The sequence below is a fragment of the Falco rusticolus genome, chromosome W, assembly GCF_015220075.1.
Source record: "Falco rusticolus isolate bFalRus1 chromosome W, bFalRus1.pri, whole genome shotgun sequence".
NCBI classification, from domain to species: domain Eukaryota; kingdom Metazoa; phylum Chordata; class Aves; order Falconiformes; family Falconidae; genus Falco; species Falco rusticolus.
In genome coordinates, this window is record NC_051209.1 from 12,149,295 (window position 1) to 12,170,371 (window position 21,077).

Here is a 21,077-nt window from a genome sequence, read left to right on the forward strand (position 1 = left end):
ATTAATAATTCAGCATTCTTAGTTAAGAAGGAATTTTGTATTTGCTATCAAAGCAATGTACTTCATACAGTATATGTCCAAACTATACTTCAGGTATAATCCATTCAAATTTGCAAAGCAAAAAAAAAAAAAAAGGGGGGGAGAACAGGACACACACATTTAAATGTGCATGTGCATGCTATCACACATAAAAACAACCCCACCAAAACTCTTTAAACAGCATTTATAAGTCCACACTCATACAACTCAAACTTCAGGGCTAAATCATTTAAGACTCAAAGAATAGAACCATGCAAAGAGCAGCAAGTTCTTAAAAAAACCAATAAAACAAAACCAACAAAAAACCCCATGAAAAATCCCCAACTAAACAAACCCACCACAAACAAACCACAGAACACCAAAAAACCCCCAAACTGTTATTCAATATCCAATTTTGCAATGTAACGGTGAGAAACTAAATCTATAAAAAGGCTGTTATGACTTAGTTTTGTTTTTCAGGTTAATTATGCAGCACTCAAAAAATGGAAAGGTGCAGCTTCACACCTCTGACCAGCAGTTTAAAATCTCTCCATTTTCCTTTATCATCATGAGATACTCTTTAGGCAATCTAAAATAATAAAGACTTGCTACTTCCAGATGAACACAAGATCAAGTGTACCAGTTAGGATTTCACATTTACAGTACATAAGAAAATACACATGAAAAGAAAAGTAAAGGGTTAACTTAATAAGAATTTATTCACAGGAATACAAGTAAGTAGAGAGAAGAAAAAAAAAACCCAAACCAAAAAAAACCAAAACCCCATCAACAGAAAAGCTAAACAAATGAAATGAAGAGGATCCAAATCAACTTTCACTCCGTAGCTTTAAACTTGCACCCTTGTGCATTTAACTACATCACACAGGGCCACCAACATGTGCTGATACATTGCAGATACCCTGCATTACATCCATTAACTTAAACATCTCCAAGATCATGCTGTGAACAAAAAGAAAGCATAAAAGGTAATACACATTGAGTGGGAATAAACACAAATATAGCAATCACGTCATCAACTTCTACAACTATCTTTACGTGCCAACTAACATTTATGCAGCTTTTAACAGGTCTTACCATGTAACTCATTTTTAGAGATTCTGCTAAAAATCACTAGTATATAACCATGCAGAAAGCACATCACACTGGCAGCACAGAGGCAAATATTTTGTAGTTATATTAGCTTTCCACATTGTGCAGGTTACACACAATACACTATCAATCTTAACAGAGCCTAAAAATGTATTTCAAGGCCTAATTGTTAACTACAGTACTTTATAGCTATTTTCTTAAGAAAAATAAGATCCACAGAATCTCAGAAAAGGAATTTTAAATGCAGGGCTATATTGAATTGGTAAACTGCAGCACAAGACTGGTGCAACGTAGGTAAATGTATACCAATTTCATTCTATGTGATGCAAGCATGCTACTTTCCCACTAATTTAAATTACTTCTGATCGCTATGAGCCAGAATGAATGCCTGAACCTTAAGCTGCACATTAAGAATAATGCCTTACTCTAGAAATTAAATCTAATTAAGTACAATAGCCAAATCATATCTGCTACTTTAATTTTTTTTAAACGTAAAAAATTAAGATGTCAATCTTTCCTTTGAAGTGTTACTCCCCTTACCCCAAAAATGAAAGGAGCAACTAATTTGCCAGCTTGCAGGTTGCTTCATTTTGTCTACATTAACCTTTATTAATTTATGATGGGGTTTCTATATTGTACACTGCAAGTGTCTGCTCCTAATAGAGACACAAGCTGCATTTTAACTGTACTAACTTCATTTGTTTAGTTATTCATTAACATGCAAATTACCTAGGAATCCCATCAAGCAGGATGAAATAATGTAGAAAACCCTTAAAAAAAAAACCACAAACAAGCCAACCAAAAAACAAACCATAAAAGAAAAAAGAAAGCCTTTTACTGTTTTTGACCCCTATTCTTAGGTTTCCTTTATTGTGCGCAAAATAGTTTTCCTCTTTACATGTTCCTATGGTTCAATTATATTGTTCTTATTTTGGTACAATTCCCCACAATAGTCCAGAATGTACTGTTTTGTTAATAGATTTTTGTTTTCTTCTTCCCATCCAGTGCAGAGTTGTAATAGGAGACAGATTTCCACCCACAAAGGCTCCAGATGTTAAAACATTTCCCAACATCGACTTAATACAGCGATGGCAACACCTCCCTCCCGCCCCTCCCAGTAGGGTTGGGATTGTACTGTATTCCCTACTGGTTTACCCTTCCCCCCAGTAAAGGGTAACATTTTCCCTGGGTGCAGAGGCTCCCTCATAGTCTCCCAGACTGAAGGACCTGAAAAAGAAAAGATAGAAGTATAGAGTTAAATCTTACCTTGAACCTTAACTGACAGATCAGTGCATAAACAAAGAGCTTGTTTGCCTTTTTTAAGTGGTAAGGTGCCAACCTTTAACTTAAAAATGAACTTATGTCTAGATTTTCTTTTTTAAGTCTGTTTAAGAAAAGAACCCATTTACACCAGATAAATTATTATTCATGTAACACCACCATATACTTTAAAGCTACACTGACAGTTCCACTGCTGTGGCTAAGCTTAGATTTAAGATAAAAGCAGTCCTTTATATTCTAACAAGCTTTTGCCTTTTTAGTACAAGATTATGAGGTAGTTATGACATTGAGAAAGAATATTAAACATACCTTCTACTGACCTAACAATGTCATTTTTAGGTGGATTAAAAAAGATAGCCATAGTGTCTCCTCAGTACAAACTGAGGATAATTGACAGCTTTACCACTTTGGATTCCTCTTCATTAGGATGAAAAAATCCACTTATTTCAGAACTAAAATGCCCTAATTTATAAATGTATAAAAGTTTGACATTGGTTTATTTTTAATCCATTGTTCAGATAAAAATGTAATTCAGTTTCTTATGTCACTGACTGACAAATCTTAGGCTGACTTTTAATAGTTGTCCATTCAACAATAAAACAGAATTGCAATATTCACTCCCATAATTTCAATATAAAAATTCTAGAAAAAGTATCAAATTTATATAAAGATTGAAGGAATAAACTTAATTTGCCCTTTTTTGGGGGTAATATAATAATCTCTTCACAGTATCGCACTACTTTACATACAAGAACTTTGCTTTTTATAGTGTACACAAACAGCATACAGAGCAAGGTGGTATAAGAATACAAGTATTCTAGAATGCACAGTCAGTGTTCTTTGCTGAAGTTGAATCATTCTCTTGACAGAACTGTAACAATTCTGAATTGGTGCATAAAACACATCAGCCTCTGCAAAATGTCAAGCTCTACAGTCAGCAGAGGCTTTTTTCTTCTTATAGGAAGGAAAGATATCTGTTCCAGCATATCTAAAAAATTTTAGTCTAGTGAATTAATTGTTTCATATAATGTAAACAGGAAGGAAGTCTGTTATACAGCTCTGTTAAGCAAGGAAAATTCGTGTGCTTACCTCTAATTATGGGACTGCAGTTACAGTGCATAAGGTTAAACTCCGTAGTAAGCTGCAAGGCGCTCTTTTAAGGGAAGAGGAAACTGGTCAGAGAAGCGCCTCCAATTCTCATCCCCAACTTGATTTTTAAATCCATGAAGAATCTACAAGGGGGGTGGTGGGGGTGTGTGTCAAGATAATCATTAAACAGCAGATACACAATCATTATTTACTAGCAACATATGCAGTAAATCACAAATTGCTGGATTGTGCATCTGTCCATTTGAATTCTCCAGTTAAATATTTAAGTGTTACTAAGAAACAAAGGAAGCCTAATAATGTCTATCTTAAAAGAAAAAAACCACAATATTTCAGTTAAGGGTGACATAGAGTATAGCTACCCACACAAATTAGTATGAAATACATAAATATATATTATATTCTATATAAATATACATATGTGTATGTATGTATTTTTATTGACTATGGTGACTTAAAAGCTAGAGTTAGGCCATTTCAGAATGGTAAACATTTTGTCAATTACAGTTTATATGTTAACATTACTGCATTAACTTTTTTTTTTCCCTCCAAAAAACCCACGTAATATGTTTTGGTAGGAAAGCTGAGCCAGAACCACCACCGGCATTTAACAGAATGAATGCCTGTCAATTTTAAGCAAATATAAAAACATCCTGCAAGAGCTGTGTTTTTTCCTTGGAACCTGTAAACAACTATTACTAAAAAGGAAGCTATTAAAATCTTTTGTGTTATGAAAGAACAGGGATCCACAGCAGTCAAAAGCTGGCATAAGAGGGGAGGGGGGAGATTTCTACAGGACCCTCCAATGTAATAAATTAACTGAAAACTATGAAAACTGAATGGTACTGTCAAAAAGGTCTTAGTATTTTAGCCTGAAAACAGCAGGTTAAAAGGCAAACATGAAAGAACAAAGTCAGATGAAGTGGCTCCTCCCAATAGAAAGGAATGCAGTGTGTCTCAAATTTTGGTTTGTTTTTCTTTTTAAACTCAAGGATACTGAATTGTGGAACAGTCTGTCAGGAAAACAACCTCACAAAAAAAGGCAATGTCAAAGTTGAAGCTCATGGCACCGAGTTCACCCTCAACACAGCTTTCTCAAGCAGAGGTGTTCTTAAATAGCATGTAGCAATAACAACATTACAGCATCACCAGTTAACTTATTGCTTTTCTCTCTGAAAGAGACCTTTCACAGGCAGATTCACCCCTCTCTAACCCAAAGAGTCTTATTAGCCAGCTGCCAAGAAACTACCAAAAAAAAATAATTATGTAAGAATGTTCAGGTGCAACAAAAGGAACACTTGCAGTACAGTTTTAGCAAGTGAGCTTCAGCTACAGTCTTCAGATATCTTGCTTTTATAAAACATGATACAATTCTTAGTGTATTTATCAGATCTCAACACTGACAGTTCATCTACCTGTGCTTTTGGAAGGGGTATTTTCTCTCTCAGCTCTAGTGCTCCAAAAACCAACGCACCCCAAAACCCAAACATTGCACAATCCACTAGCAAGAAAAAGACTTCATGGGACTACATAAAGTTTTTCCCCATTGTTCCTAAAAGACATAATTATTGCTGGAAAAACATGCAACTGGACTACAGTAATCGTGTATTCAGCTAGCATAAAAACTCACTCCAGTGAGGAAGTAATCTAAAAAATTTGCACGCCATTACTTGAAAAAAGCTGTCTCCTTTCTTGCATGGCAAAAAGCACAAAAGAATGCACTTTAAAAAGCAAGGATGTCCGTACACCAAGCAATCAAGAAACACTTTGTATAGTTTGAACATATTAGATCCCACATGGATATCCTGGAAAAAATTTGAACAAGAGGAGCATAGCTTATTGAAGCAAGTACTGAAAAGCTGAAGGACCAGGACAGAAACATGTACTGAAACTGCTTTGGACTCATCACAGACAGTATTCCTGGACTTTCTGTTAAGCTTGTATTTCCTGTTTCCTTCTGCTGATGGATACTCACAGCCATGCATCTCCTGACCCTGATGTTCCTTTGAAGCCTCTCCTAACTAGGACAAAATTTTTGTCTTTGCTCCTCAAGATGGGATTCAAGAGTTCCAGCTTCTGTTCTGATGTGAACACTTGGCACTACTTGAAGAGAAAGTGCTAATACTGACCCATGATCTAAGTACATACTTAGAAATATGCTCCATTTCAGCTTTAAGTGGACCATTAAATCTTGATATACATCCTTCCTAAAAATAGAAATTTCACTTTACAACATATGAGGGGAGCCACGCTACTGAACAGTAACAGCATCTGTTCATGAAACAGAAATAAGTTTATTTTGTTCTGGTTGTTAACCTAAGACAGTAGTGCCAAAACACAATATATTACATTCTGGGTGGGTTTTTTTGTTTGGTTGGTTTTTGTTTATTTTACACAAGGCAAACAGTCCTTTTGCTTAAAATCTATAAATCTATTGACACTTTGTCTAGGAATGCATTCTTGGCTATCCCTATACATTGGTTTCTTGATGACTTGCTTATCTAAGAGGAATTCTGAGGAGGGTTAAGCAATCCCAAAAAAACTTTATTTACAGCTGAAGCAAGATAAACAGATCAGGATATCAGATTAGCACTGGAAGATTTTTCATTTGCAATTTTCTAGATATCTCTAAAAAAAGTAGGCATCAGGGAGGGGGGGGAGTCTTGAACCGCACAGATCTCATGTTCTGGAAAGAAAAAAAAAAACAACCCAGAAAAAATGTCTTATATGTGGTACAAAAAGCCCTGTTCTTCCAAATGCAGTCAAAATGGAGTAGGCTGGACATTATGAAAAGCTCTCTGAAGATGAATATCATTTCTAATAAGATCTCAAGTGAGCTTTTCAACACTGTTAAAAAGAATTTTTGGAATAACCTGAAAGCATATAAGAAAATATAGGTAAAAAAACTTCAGATTTTTATGATGTTTTGTCTGAAAGTTTATGACATCACAAGAAAGCCTTCATGACCACAAATACAGTAAGTGCTAACAGTGGAAACAGAAAGCAAGAAAGAAACAAAAGATCCAGAACTACCACAGTTCAGATATACTGTCATGCTAGAAACATTACCTTACAGAACATGTCCCGCAGATCGTCTTTTGGGCTAATCCATGATGCAACAGCATCACAAAAAAAAATAAAGTCCTATAAGATTAAACAATCACATAGGTTAGAAACCTCAATTTATAGGTCTGAAAACAATGCTTGATGTTTGTTTAAGTGTATGGAAATAGAAATAGCTGAGTGTAGGAATAGCTTTGATTTTTCAGGTTTTTGATTAAATAAAAGTACAGTTAAAAAAACAGAAATCAAACACCTCTTCCCCTCCCACACCACACTTGTTTAACTAATTCCTTCAGTACACATACCAAGTTTGAGAACCAATCATCTTAACAATCGACAAACTCAAGACCATACTCACAACTCACTAACATGTATTTCCAGTTGGGAAAAAATCTGTTTTACTTCTTTAAGCAGAGCCAGAAGTTGTTTCTGGGATACACAGAATGTTTATCATACAGGTTCAAAACTAAAGCCACTCCAAAATCCCTACGTTTAATTCATCTGCTGTCACGCATTACCTCCTCCTACACCATTAATGCTTAAGACTGATGTCTTAAAGTTGATAATGCACATGATTTTCAATAGGAACTGAGGAAAACTATATAAGAGAGCTGGGATAATGAAGAAAGTCCTTAATTACTCCCTCTCTTTAAGCTATGTGAAAGAACATATGGACAGTAGAAGAGGGAAATGCTAAAAACAAAATAAGGGATTAGTGAAATGAACTGAAAAATTTGAAGCAAGATAGAGGCCTAATTCTTGTGTTTCAGGGGAAAGGATTCTAGGCAGAGGAGAGGGAAATTAGCCTTTGTTTTCCTCTTAAAAAATATTAGGAGCTGCAGAGACTAAAGAGTAAGTCATATTCTATTCTTGAGATGTACCATTTATTTTAAAGAGATGCATCTTGTCATATTGACTATTTAAGCCAGGGGTCCTCAAACTATGGCCCACGGGCTGGATACAGCCCCCCAGGGTCCTCAATCCGCCCCCCGATATTTACAGAACCCCCCCGCCCCCCCCCCCGCTGGGGGTTGGGGGGGGAAACCAAGCAGCCGCAGATGACTGCCTGCCCCTTCATCCACGCGCCGGCCCCCTGGTTAAAAAGTTTGAGGACCTCTGATGTAAGCACTATATCTTGAGTTGAAAGAGAATCTTCTCTACCCAAGTTTTAAGAATGAAGGGGTGGTTATTGTTTTTGTTCTCTTTTTTAAAAAACCTAGATTGCATCTGAAAAATAGGTTTAGTATGTCAACTTGTCCTGGTTTCAGTTGGGATAGTTAGTTTTCTTCGTAGTAGCTTGTACAGTGCTGTGTTTTGGATTTGGTGTGAGAACAATGTTGATAGGACATCGACAGTTTTAGTTGTTGCTGGGTAACATTTATACTAAATCAAGGACTTTTCAGTTCCTTGGGCCCTGCCAGTGAGAGGGCTGGAGGGACACGGGAAACTGAGAGGGGACACAGCCAGGACAGGTGACCCAAGCTAGCCAAAGAGGTATTCCATACCATATGACGTCATGCTGAGTATATAAACTGGGGAAAGAGGGGGGGGGGGGGGAGAGGGATATTCGGCCTCATGGTGTTTGTCTTCCCAAGTAACCGTTACGCGTGATGGAGCCCTGCTTTCCTGGAGATGGTTGAACACCTGCCTGTCCATGGGAATTAGTGAATGAATTCCTTGTTTTGCTTTGCTTGCATGTGCAGCTTTTGCTTTACCTATTAAATTGTTCTAAACTGAACCCTTGAGTTTTAAATTCCTTTCCAATTCTCCTCCCCATCCCTCTGGGTGAGGGGGGAGTGAGCAAGTGGCTGCGTGGTGCTTGGTTGCTGGCCGGGGTTAAACCATGATGTAACTTTTGCCTTGGATTTTCATACATATCCTCAACATAAAAAAAGACTGTCAAAAGTATCAAAATACAGTTAATCAAAGATCATTATTTACATGTTCCTTGTAAGTAAAAGGCAAAAAATGAATTTAACAGTAACGTCCTTTCCATAAGTGATAATTACTGAGGCAGAAATCCTGAAGTATCATGATATGTATAATTTGAAATATAAACATTTTGGCCTCCTTGACATAAAAAAACCCAACTATAGCATGTACTACAGGGAATTAACATAAAACTAAACTTTTTCATACTCCATATATAGCTTCCACTAAATGTCACGAGTAAAGAAAACAAAAAAGTTAAGATCTATTCATGTATCTTACTTGGACTACTCCACTGGGGTTGACTGAGATCATGGTACATATCCCACGGAATGCCGAATCCTTTTCTTCATTGTCTCTTATGTTTCGCAGAGAGGTACACCTAGTAAGTTGGAGAACAAACGATTTAGTAATTCTATTACTTTTTCATTCAGTCAGGTCAGAACTAGATTACAGTATTTGATGGAATAAGTCACACTGATAATCTTATCTGAAACACTGTTTTGGACACTTAGAAAGATACTTGTTGCACACAGTCTTTACTAGTATACTCCCATTAGGTATCATCTCCAGAATCTTGCTTTCCTGTTGCACTATATACAGATAGAAAGTGTGATTTGTATTCCATTAAATACAAAAGAAACATGTATATGAAATATTTATAGAAACTATCATTATTAGAAGCAGAACATATAATACTTTCACAGTATGAATTATGTCAAATACCACTTATAGAACAGTTATTTTTTACAGCATCAAGCAAGTTATTTTATGTATAACAAGTCTAGAAACATTCTTTACAGCAATTCAAGCCTCAGACTGAATTTTAAATAAAGTAATGCACAGTTTAAATTTTATAGTATTTGCATGCGTTGTTTTATCATTCTGGAGGATTTTAAAATGCTTTTTTGTAGTCAAGCTTTAACACGCAAGCATGTGACAATCTTATCCCATGCATAAATTAGTCGTTAGCCACAACAAAGAATAGATGACAGTGCTACTAAAAACTCACAAACCTGATAGGACAAGATTAGTCACATGGTTGGCAATGATTAAGGATTGAGATTTTGTAACCAACTGAAAAATATATCAAAAGGGGGAAAAGGGGGGAAAGGGGGGAAAGGGGGGAAAGGGGGGAAAGGGGGGAAAGATGAATTAAAAAAAAAAAAGATTGAATAATACACACCAGGGTCTTATAAACTGCTGTAGCATGGGGGCCACCTCTTGAGGACAAACGTAACCAAGACGACCAATTGTTATTGCTAAGGTAATGCAATCACGGTTATACACCACCAAACGCCAACCAAGACATGAGCAAATGAGGGGGGAGGAGAAAAAAATAAAAAACAACAAATAACTCAGAAACAGAAGCCAACAGAATCTGCGTATGATAGTAAACATAAGATTTCACCAGTGCTGTTTATTACCACCCCCTAAATAAGAGGCAGCAACATATACGGTATACTCTCCAGGGTAAAAGAAAAATTAAGGAAAATGAGAGAACACCAAAAAACACAATTTAAAATCCAAAGGCTTCCCGATATAAGCAGTCATTCTGCCCTCTTCAGAATCATCTCTTACAGTAAATTTATCTACCATATACTTCAAAGTTTTTAATAAAAAGTACTAATTATGGATACTCTTGACAGAAAGGAATTAAAGTATCAAGTACTCATAAACATTTTTTCAATAGTTTGAATTAAAGATTTTAATAGGCCTACTACTATCTATCAGTAAAAATACATTAATAATACTTTTACATTGAATATATTGTGGTCTGTCTAATAAACACTAAATAGATGAAACACTTCTCAGAGAGCACCAAATATTTGTTTTCTTCATAATCTTGTAGAGAATTTGAAGTGGTTGCTAACTCACAGCAACTGACTGCAGAAAATTAATTCTTTAATCTCAATATTTCTCCTGTTCAGAAAAGGCTTCCTCATAAAAGTTGTAAAGAATCTGACTTCTGATACAAAATCATAAAGGAAACTTGAAAAGCAAAACTGCTTCTATGGACAGTTAGGTAGTTTGGTCCTTTGTTCTGAGGAACAGACTGAAGAAAATGTCATCATGCAAATGTGTGTTTTAATGGTGCTTGCTCAACTCACAAAAGATTAATCTTTAGAAAAAGGAGAAGGTGGGGAATAATGTATCAGGATTATTTGAAGCAAAATACATGAATAATACTAAAATCCAGCAGATTTATATGAAGCAGAGAAAGGAAACCTATGTTCAAGGGACGTACTATGCAACAGTAATTAACAGGCATTTGTGAACAGTTTCATGAAACATGCAATAAAGCAGATGATGCTTTCTCCAATAAGTTTAGTGTAGGATATACTAGCAGTTTGAAACTTATTAATTCCACAAAAGCTGTGGCTCACTGGTAATGTACTATTTTGCCCAGACATTACTCAAATTCAATATGCAGTGTCTCTAATTTTTCAGCAGATCTAACTTCTAAAACTGCATTTGAAGTGCTACTTTCAAGTGAAAATACACTTTTAAGGTTTATCTGTTAAGTTCTCACAGCTATAGTCTGTACAAGGAATAGTAATTTCTGTCAGAGCTTAACTTTTTGGCATGTACTCATTATTTCCTATGCAACTACTTTTACTTAAGGTAGTCTCGTATGTTTCCATATAAGTGTTTTTATAGCTCATTACATAACAACCAAAAGCAGAAAACATTAATACTCTTGCATGTACCAACGGCATGCAGCACAATATCCCACAACAAACTTATATACACCACACTCAACGTTTATTTGCAGTTATGCATCCGCATTTAAAGTAACTATTAAGATACTAAAAAAACCCCACAAACCCGAACAACCCTACCCCCCCCCCCCCCCCCCCAAATATATAAATCAGTGTTTGGATGCTTCAAAAAAATTCTCTTAGCAGCGATGGAAGCAAACTTTTAAGTATTGGATGCTTCTCAGTTACAGGTATTACACATCCATCAGTGCAGACAAAGGGGGTTGGGGCAGGGGGAAAGAAAATTTATATTACTATACTATTCTATGGTGTATTTCATAGCAGGTAGTTATTTGCTCCAAAATTATATTTTCAAAAAGCAGTATCTATAATATGCCAGACAACTAGGCAATTTTTCCTTCAAGTTCACCTTCCATACTAAATGAGGGAGTGAGGCGTAGAGAGTACTGAAGAAAAAATAGGCACTGAAAGAAACCACTCTTCAATTTATCTTATATTTAACTAAAAAAAAAAAAAATATCTCTAATTGTAGCACTGAATTTGCATAATTTTCAGAATTATGTCAAGTATAATGACTAAACCATTATTTTTCTTACCAGTTTTCCAACAGAAAAAAGTCAAAAGATTCTCAATTAGTAAAATTGTAAACCAGAAACCTGTTAGATTATTAAAGATTTGCTGAAGTATGGAAGGTGCTCTTCATACCAGAAAATGCCCTCTATAAAGGCAAAAGAAACAAGCCTCAGAAATTCCAATTTGGGGACTGCTCCCAATTTGGACAGCAAAACTGCTAGCCAGAACAAAAGTGTGCATGCCACTATTAGACTTTTTTTCAGAAATTTGCATTTAAGTGACCAGGTAACAGAAGTTATATGTAATTTTTAGTTGTGTTGTGGTAAAACTGCCATCAGAGATCTAAATTTCTGTGCATATTATTACAAATTTATCTTAAAAAAATAAGTGCATTTTTTGTCAATTCAGAGATCATTATTCATTTTATATATGCCAATTACATTTGTTTCAAACACTAGGCATATATATACAGTACATGCATATTAAAATCAGTGTAAAGCCAATAAGTCTTTAAGTGCTATTGCATACATTTGTCATATTGTATACATAAATAAAATTAGAAGAATACTTAAATAGATCATGAATAAATATTAAATGTTATAAAGGTGTGAAATCAATAACTTTAATAATCTAGATATGATAGATGCTTTGCTACAAGACAGACTTGTAAGAGCTTTTGCAAAACAAGTTGGTTTTGCTTACAAAAGCCAAATACATAGCAATAAAATAACTCCTATGCAATTTTTTTAATCCTTATTAAAAAATAATAACTAATTCCCTTCACCATGAATGGTTCAGTTTTTGGGTACCTGTGTTCTCTAACAATGTCTTTGGTGTGTTGGGTCTGTTAATTATTTCTACAAGCTGGTGCAACACCATTGGAATATAAGGCTGCATCTCTATACCTGAAACAGCCAAAAAGAAACATTCAGAAGAAAATGATCATTAATATACATAATCTATTTAAAACTGGTACATTTAACTTACTGTCAAGGACAAGAATATAAAATTTAAATTAAATTTTAACATGAAAGTATCACTAAAACAAACAACAAAAAACCAAACAAAAAACCCCCACCAACCTAAGAACAACCCCCTAAAACCACCACCCAGACAAACCATTGTAAATGTGCAAAAAAAAAAAAAAAAAAAAAAAATATTAAAAGTCTTACCCATCTGGATGGAGATTTCTCCAATTGCCCAGGTGGCATTGTTACACACAGAAATGTATTCAGGGTTTAGGTTGGTTCCCAAAATGGGCATGAAATCAGCTATAAAGTACAACATTTTAAATTCTCATTACACAATACAACCATCTTGTCCCATTAGTGTAAGATCATGGGGAGGGAACAAAAGGTTTTAAAACATTGTGTAAGCTTATTTAAATTCTTGTTAATTCAGGTGTAATGCTTTACAAGAGTTGTATTTATGCTATATATCAGATTAACCTGGATTTTAAAACCTAAGCAGATCAACACAAATCTTTTCAAACTACGATTTAAAAATATTTCTAATAGTAATTTCTAATTACCTTTATGTAACTTTAGAAACCTTTTTTCTCCCCTTCCTGGGGGTAGGGGAAAAAACCCCACACCTGGATAACTATGTATTCATCTGTGCTAAAAAACAACTAAACAAAAGCAAACAAAAAAACCCCAAACACACACCCCCAAACAACCCCAACAACAAAAACAAAATCCACCAACCCCCCCCCCCAAAAAAACCCCAACAGCCAACAAAAATGAAGTCTAGAAAGAAAATCAGAGCCTTGATTAAATTTTAATAAAATATTAGTCACAGTGACAGATTATAACATCTGCCAAATAAATTTTAAATTCCAAGCCTATTCAAGCATTCATTTGCTAAGTTAAGTGTATCTTCAAGAGTATCTGAAGGAAAAGACAGTGAATAATGTGGGAGTGTATAACTAATGCTACTTCCCTACTAAAATTAAAAACAAAACAACAAAAAAAACCCCAAAACCTACCCTCTAGCCAAGTTTTCTAATTTCAATATATATAAATAATATGCAACAATAGATACTAGTAGAACAAAAAAAGCTACAAATTAAAAAGTTTATCAAAGAAAGCAGCTGTTCTAATTGAAGTCTAAGTACATCTGTTTAGCTGTATTCCAGCTCAACAGGAAGCATGTTACATTATCAAAATCAAGAAGTAAAATGAACTTTTACACTGTCTACAAAAAGAACAACATGTCTTAAACACACAGTTTGAAGGAAAAAAAAGACTACAGACCCTTACTAATGAAGGAAAATGAAAACTTACAACACCATGACAAGGCAAGGCACAGAAAAGGGAACTTAACAATGGCTAAACCAGCCTCTTATCAGTTTGTAAAACATGTTAATTATTTAATATATAAAAGAAACATACCGATGCAAGGCTTAACGTGCTGAAAACACGCCTTTGTCAGATCACCTAACAATGCAAAAGAACTCTGCCGTACCTCAGGCATTTTATCCTAAAGAGAGGAAGAAAAAAAATCTGACAATTCTAGAAGTGTTTCTGATTCTCTTAAGAACGAAAATCCTTGGATTAAACAGGTTACTCATCTCACCTGCATGCATTGGTACATTAATGTCAGGATATTACTGCAAGCCACCAGCTGTTCAATGTTGCCTCCAAGTCCTTCAGCTAAACCACTGAGTAAGTCAAGAGCCACAATCATGAAATCTTTATCTGGAGCCTCATATTGGTCTGGCTGAGCATTATGCAACTGCAATAAATAAGTACGCATTTTCAAAATGAGTATTAGATATTCTCAGGGCTATGCATAAAAGTAAAAAAAATTAGTTTCAGAACTGCAGCTTCATTTAAATATTCAGTGGTTAATACTATAAATCTCCCTGCAGACCCATAACTTTACATAGTTAATACACTGGTATAAGGAGATATTCTGAAAACATCAGAATAGCAATAGAAAAATACCATGGCTTGTGCAAGAGTCTTCTGAACCAGATTTACACAACGCTGGTACACAGGTTCACAGTATGGAAGAAAGCCAGATTGCAAGGCAGTAGCAACTGATGACAGGCACTGAAATAAAACAAATAAACAAACAAATGAGATACACACACACTAACTTTCCTCAACCCCCGAAGTGCCTTTTACTTGGGAGAGGTGAATTAGAAGTATTTTAAGTATACCCACAAGTAACTGATTAAGTAAAAACAACCTAGAAAGGCAGTACCGATTAGCTGAGCCAAGGCAACTGTCAGCTAATTGTTACTCTCTCCTGTGTATGTCACTTGAGAAAATTTTGCAGAAGCAGCATCTTCTTAGAGGTGGCCAAGAAATTTCATATGAAGACAGTTACTATAATTCAGCTAGAACTTATACTAAACTTCAGTATCCTGACTGTGTACAAGCCCTAACATTACCCAAGAGTTACAAAACTAATTTCTCTAGAAGTGTTTCCCTGCATTACACTTGGAAAGTACAGAGAATAGACTACATGGTCTGGTTCATACCTTCAGCCTGTCTGATAATAGTTTTAAAAGAGGGATGAAGGGAGAGTGAGGAGAAAAGACAAGAACAATAGGGGGATAGAACTTTTTTTTTTTTTAAATAATCTGAAAGAAAACACTCAAGAGTAGCAGGAAAAAAAACCCTAAAACCTAAGAGATTTCTGCTAAACCTAATGACATTTCCTTAGTCACAAGATTTTTCTCACTACAATTCATAATATTTTTTCCATAATGGGAAATACCTAACACTGTCAGCTTTTATTAGTCACACTTCCTAGTAGGAGCATCTTTAGTAAAAGGGGTAATTCCTAAAAGAAGTTGATAAAACATGCTCAAATTTTAATGTTTACCTCTAATAAAGGGAAGAGATCTTTATCTTCATCCTTCAACATGTTCCACTTCTGGATTAACGGAGGCATTAGCATCTGAATATACTCCTGTTTAGGATGAAAATGCATCAGCTACTGAAACACTTCACTGCATACTAGTTTATTTCAAAGCTAGAAAACTGATATATTAAGAATTGATATATTCTACTTTTTCAGCAAAAGAAAATTGATATACTGTAATAATTGTTGCAATATGTAGAAGTAGTTTAATATTAGAATTTACAATTTATGTGTCAAGATTTTTTGCTGAGGCACTTAAGTAGCTTTGCAAGAACAAATCTTTTCCTCTAGGTTTGGCTTCAGTCTAGCAACTTTTAATAGCTACCTGGGTTGTTGCAAGTCTATAGGATTGCTTCAGGGCCTACAGAAAATGTTTTTACTGGCAATGCAATCTGGCCGTGCATCTGCCACCTGCTTTTCTCAACCATCTCCCATTGCCCCTGATGCTACAACCCTATCCCCCCAAGTTCCTGAAACCTCTTCCTCAAGCAACTACTCATCGATGAAGTAATTTTCTATTCCCTCAGCAGGGTGCACTTATCAATTCTGTATAAAGATATTGCATCTTCCCTGCCACTGCTGTCACAGTCACAAGGATATTAAACAAAGCATCCCTGTAGTACTGTTGTTCCCAGAAAGCATCTAGAGAGCCAACAGATGCTGCCAGCTAATGCTGTGTCCAAAGATACAATATTTTAAGTGACTGAAGAAAGTCCCACCATCACCAGGAGCTCCCATTTAGCTTCCTCCTGGTGCTGTCAAATATCAAGCTGGCCAGGGCCAGAGAGAGATTGGAAAAAAGATGTCCTTTGATGGTGTGGAGTCTTGGACAGCAAATAAAATGCCATGGCAACAATCCAAATTGTTTTATTCTAGTATGTCTATTTCATGTGAAGCACTATGGAGAAATAAATCAAGTTTCAATAGTCATCATAAGATGCATGTGACATGTATGCACATCCTATTAATGAACATATGTACATTACAACCCCCCCCCGCTATATTCGCCTGTGTGTTATCTGTGCTTTGTCCAAAGGATTCTGTGGTTTTATATATAAAGAATGCATGTCTTTCCTACACTCTGATAAAGCAATTTCTAATGATAATGTGCTCCAATACATTGGAAAGATACAGAGCAGCTTAGCTATACTGAAAATGGTTACAAAAATTAAAAAAAATCAACAAAAGTCAGTCATAAGAAATTAGCATACACATTCCACCATTTTCTTTAAAGCCTCATTTCATATCTATATTGATATATACATATCTCCTCTGAGCTGAAAAATTCAGAGAATGAGGAAAAAAGTCACAATAATGAGAAGCACATTTTACAAGCCACCACACACAATTATTTATTCAAAATGGGGAATATTTGTGTAGTGGGAAAACTACATGCAGTCTATGTATTTTACAAGTAAATATTTATTACTATTGAAGCCTACACAGAAAGGTCAGCTTTTCCATTTTATAACATGTAAAGCACACTACAAAACCCACCAAAACAGTTTTTCAATATATGACAAGTGTTTCTACAGAACGTAAGGTATACTCACGGGTTTATTTAGATGATGTCCTACAGAATCTGCTAGAGTTCCTATAGCATCATAAAGAATGAGCAGGTTTTTATGCTGGTATTTACTAAATGCGAAGACCAAAGTGTCAAGTATATATGCAAGATAAGGAACAAGCTCTGTACAAGCCTCCTCTTCTAGAGTAGCAAAGGCACTGAATGACAAAAAACCCACCCCAAACAGGTCAGTCAGTATCTTGGAAAAAACAAAACAAGACCACCCCGAAATGTCCCACACTACCCATTTCTTTTTAAATATAGAACTGTATTTATTCCTCAAATTCATCCAAGGTACTTTTTCAAAATGGTATTACTGAGACAAACTCAGCCTATTTTGATTGAACATAGATACAGCTCTTATATTCGGATGAGAAAATTTAAAAATATTCCTGTAAATCCTGTTATGCATACATGTTAAAGATCTAATTCTGCTTTATGAAGAAACTTTCTTGGCAGCCTGCTGTGTACACTCCTGCCCCACACAAACTGACATGTAAAAACTTTATTTGCTGAACTTCCTGCACGAGGGGGGGAGGGGAGAGAGGGGGAGAGAGGAGGTGGGGAGAGGGGGGTGGAGGGGGGGGAGAGGGGGGAGGGGGGGGAAGAGGGGGAGGGGAAGGGGGGAGGGGGAGACTGGCTGGGTGAGCAACTGTACTGTGCATCACTCGTTTTCTTCTCTCCCTTCCCTTTTGATTTCTTTCCTCTCCCCTTCTCCCTCCTTTCCATTATAATGGTTATTGTTATTATTGTTCTTTTTGTTTTATTTTATTTCAATTATTAAATTGTTCTTATCTCAACCTTTGAGTTTTACATTCCCTTCTGATTCTCCTCCCCATCCCTCTGGGTGAGGGGGGAGTGAGTGAGTGGCTTCGTGGCACTTAGTTACCAGCTGGGGTTAAACCACAACAAATGGAGAAGAGAATACAAAGTATCTGTTTTTATTTTATTACAGCTTGGAGTAATTTGTGACTACTTCAGAAGATGCTGAACCTACTCCAATTTAAAAGGAAAAAAAAATACATTATGAGCTAGAAATGGAGTCATGCATTCATCAATAAAGGCATTAAAATAGTTTCCCATGAAAAAGCACTGTCATGGATAGTGCTTTTTGTTTAAGATTTGGCTCACCTGCAGGCAGCTTCTTGTACTCTTTTGTTGCTATCCAGAATACGCTTTAGCAACTCAGTCATTAATGGCTTCAAGTATGTGTCTGGGGGTTGACTAACTACCCAGTGTGCATAGCGACTAAGAGTCCAGCATGTAATGGAGCGCACAAGAGCCTTTTTGTTAGAGAGGCACTGAATGAGGTGAGGGATCAGCTCAGGAAGATAAGGAATCATACCCTGCATGCATCCTAGAAGGAAAAATATAGCTATTACAGTATGAGAATTAGAAAACGTAATAAAACTTTTTGTTATTTCCTAGAAGGGATGTATTTTCATCCTTTATCATGTAGTAATACATTTTAACAATATACAAAGCAAGCCTAACTAATTTATGTTAAGTCCTAAAAAGAAACCTCACCACAAACAATAATTAAAATCCCCAAAGTTACATTCATTTCAATTACTTTTCTACTTCATTACTTCCCCAACCCCGAAAAATTCTGCTTCATTAAATGGATTATAGCAAGAATATCCAAATAAAATTAGTTTATAAAGCTTGGAAGTCTTATGCCAGTCTACTCAGAGTGACCAAGAGACAAGAAGAGAAAGATTAGGCCTTGATAACAAGCAATCCTATCATTAAAAAGTATTCCTTAAGAAATTTAATTTTCTTCTTGTTTTCTCTTAATATCACACAAATACTGACCAGCAATAAAAGCTACACACTAAGCCAGCAAGGGCAGCAATACACTGAGATTTGCCAAGGTACTAACTTTTACCTTGCTTGACTTGAAATCAAAACCAACAAAAAAGTTTTCTAGCAACAAAGAAAAAGTATGTTCACTAGACACTAGGAAAAGATAGACCCAAACATATTCCTTCAGTTTGCAAAATGAACAGAGATGCTGGAAATGCAGGCAAAAAGCCAAGCCTGTGAGTAAATACAAAGAAATGGAAGTTATCACATTAAAATCAGTGACATCCAGAGAAAGCAGCTCAGGGCACTGAAGTCACAGGACAGGTCTTCTCCGTTTCTGAAAGCACTGAATGAAATGTAAGGCTCAAATTTATTAATTATTCCTGTTGCATCAAATCAAGGTAGTACTTCATGAGAGACCAATAAATATATGCTGCAGAGTTAAGAAAGGGAGGAATGTAAGAAATTAAGTTATTTAGCTTCCAAAACATGCATAGATTTGAAAATGGAAAATTAAATAACTTCAGTCACCAACTAGTAGATGTAGAGATTAATTACCAAAACCAAATCAGCTAAGGACACATACTTGTTTGCACAAGTAAACTTACCTAGAAGAAATCACAGAGCTGTTTTAAAACCAATCATAAGTTCAGCAACCTGATATGCACTGCTGCCTTACCTTCAGCAATTGCTCCAAGAACAAGGATACCAGATTCTTTAACTACCCATTCGGGATGGAAGAGTAATTCCTTCAAAAGGGGCAAGATGTGTGGCAGAAGTTCATCACGAAATACATTAGCCAGGACATCTAAAGCAGCAGCAGAACATTTCCCTGAGGGGAATTAACAGTGTTAATCTGCTTATTATACAAGCAGTTGTAGTTAGACAGTATAATCCTCATTTTAAATTTGAGCTGCCAGAGCATTAGGAGGAAAGATAGTTCCATTTCATTACAATACACAGGGATCCACTGTACAAAGCCACAGCTCTTAGAAAGCCATTTTACAGCATTTTTATAGCCACTAAAAGGACTTATACACTGGGGATATTAAAACACTCACTGGCAGGAACCACACCATTATATTGCAACATTATATACACTACATAATTTCAGGATGGTGTAACACCATGGAAGAGGGAAGGTCTGTGACATGAATGTAACATACTGGAGAAACTAAGGAGAAATAGCCTAAAAATATTTGCAATTGATTAAAAAGAAAATGTTCAAACATGATCCATGTATCAAAAAAAAAAAAAAAAAGTCATCAATCTCTAGAGACTGAAAGAAATTCACTGAACTCTGCTCTGAGCTTTTATATCTTACACCTAATTTTGTGATGCACCAATACAAAGAATACCACCTCAAAATCTGTTTGAAAGTTTTAATCTCATATTTTTAGCACACAAAAGCTCATAAAAAACCAACTTCAAAGCATGACTCAGAAATCCTTAATCTGGTTTTCTGCTGTGGTGCTGTCATATCAAGAAAAATAATGCTAAGATGGATTTATAAAGAATGCCTGCATTACAGAATTTATACTGCACTTTTTTTGCTTATTATGATCTCATTTCCTTCTTAATCTGTCAGAAACTATCCAACTGGAACAAAAGTATATACAAGACATGTAATCAGGCAAAATATACACAGCAAATGTAACATGCAAAAATCCCAAACTGGACCTAAACTGCTAGAGGGCCCAAACAGGACACAGAAGTTTCCAGTTGGGAGGTAGCAACTGCTAGAATAGATAATAAATAGATAGCTCTGCTCTTAGATTATGTCCAACAAGTTTGAAGAAAACAAAACACAAGCCCTCAACTCAGAGCAGATCTCCACTGCAAAGCAATAACAAACAGCACAGACTCCCCAAGACCTGCTGCTTTCAGCTAAGACTGTTTCAGCTTTCTACTAGAGGAAAAAAAGGCAGGCTCCCATATTTAGTTAACAGGTTTCATTAGTAAGCAATGCTGCTAATTGTCAGGCTGTGCTGACGTTTCCTCTCTGTTCAAATTGGAAGTAAAAT

At 35.7% G+C, this 21,077-nt stretch overlaps 1 protein-coding gene across 1 annotated transcript in view; it reads right to left on the reverse strand.

Moving 5' to 3' along the window:
* Nucleotides 1–711: 711 nt before the first annotated feature.
* LOC119140703 (transportin-1-like) overlaps nucleotides 712–21,077 on the reverse strand; it is a 57,715-nt gene continuing 37,349 nt past the window's right edge. The window contains exons 11-24 of the mRNA XM_037372239.1: nucleotides 19,733–19,885; nucleotides 18,379–18,604; nucleotides 17,234–17,405; nucleotides 15,642–15,728; nucleotides 14,753–14,860; nucleotides 14,382–14,540; nucleotides 14,198–14,285; nucleotides 12,977–13,075; nucleotides 12,614–12,709; nucleotides 9,695–9,770; nucleotides 8,791–8,890; nucleotides 6,586–6,660; nucleotides 3,499–3,562; nucleotides 712–2,355 (exon numbers count right to left, since the gene is read on the reverse strand). Of these exons, the coding sequence (XP_037228136.1) occupies nucleotides 2,183–2,355; nucleotides 3,499–3,562; nucleotides 6,586–6,660; nucleotides 8,791–8,890; nucleotides 9,695–9,770; nucleotides 12,614–12,709; nucleotides 12,977–13,075; nucleotides 14,198–14,285; nucleotides 14,382–14,540; nucleotides 14,753–14,860; nucleotides 15,642–15,728; nucleotides 17,234–17,405; nucleotides 18,379–18,604; nucleotides 19,733–19,885 (1,676 nt within the window). The 3' untranslated portion in view covers nucleotides 712–2,182. The remainder of the gene's footprint in view (nucleotides 2,356–3,498; nucleotides 3,563–6,585; nucleotides 6,661–8,790; nucleotides 8,891–9,694; nucleotides 9,771–12,613; nucleotides 12,710–12,976; nucleotides 13,076–14,197; nucleotides 14,286–14,381; nucleotides 14,541–14,752; nucleotides 14,861–15,641; nucleotides 15,729–17,233; nucleotides 17,406–18,378; nucleotides 18,605–19,732; nucleotides 19,886–21,077) is intronic.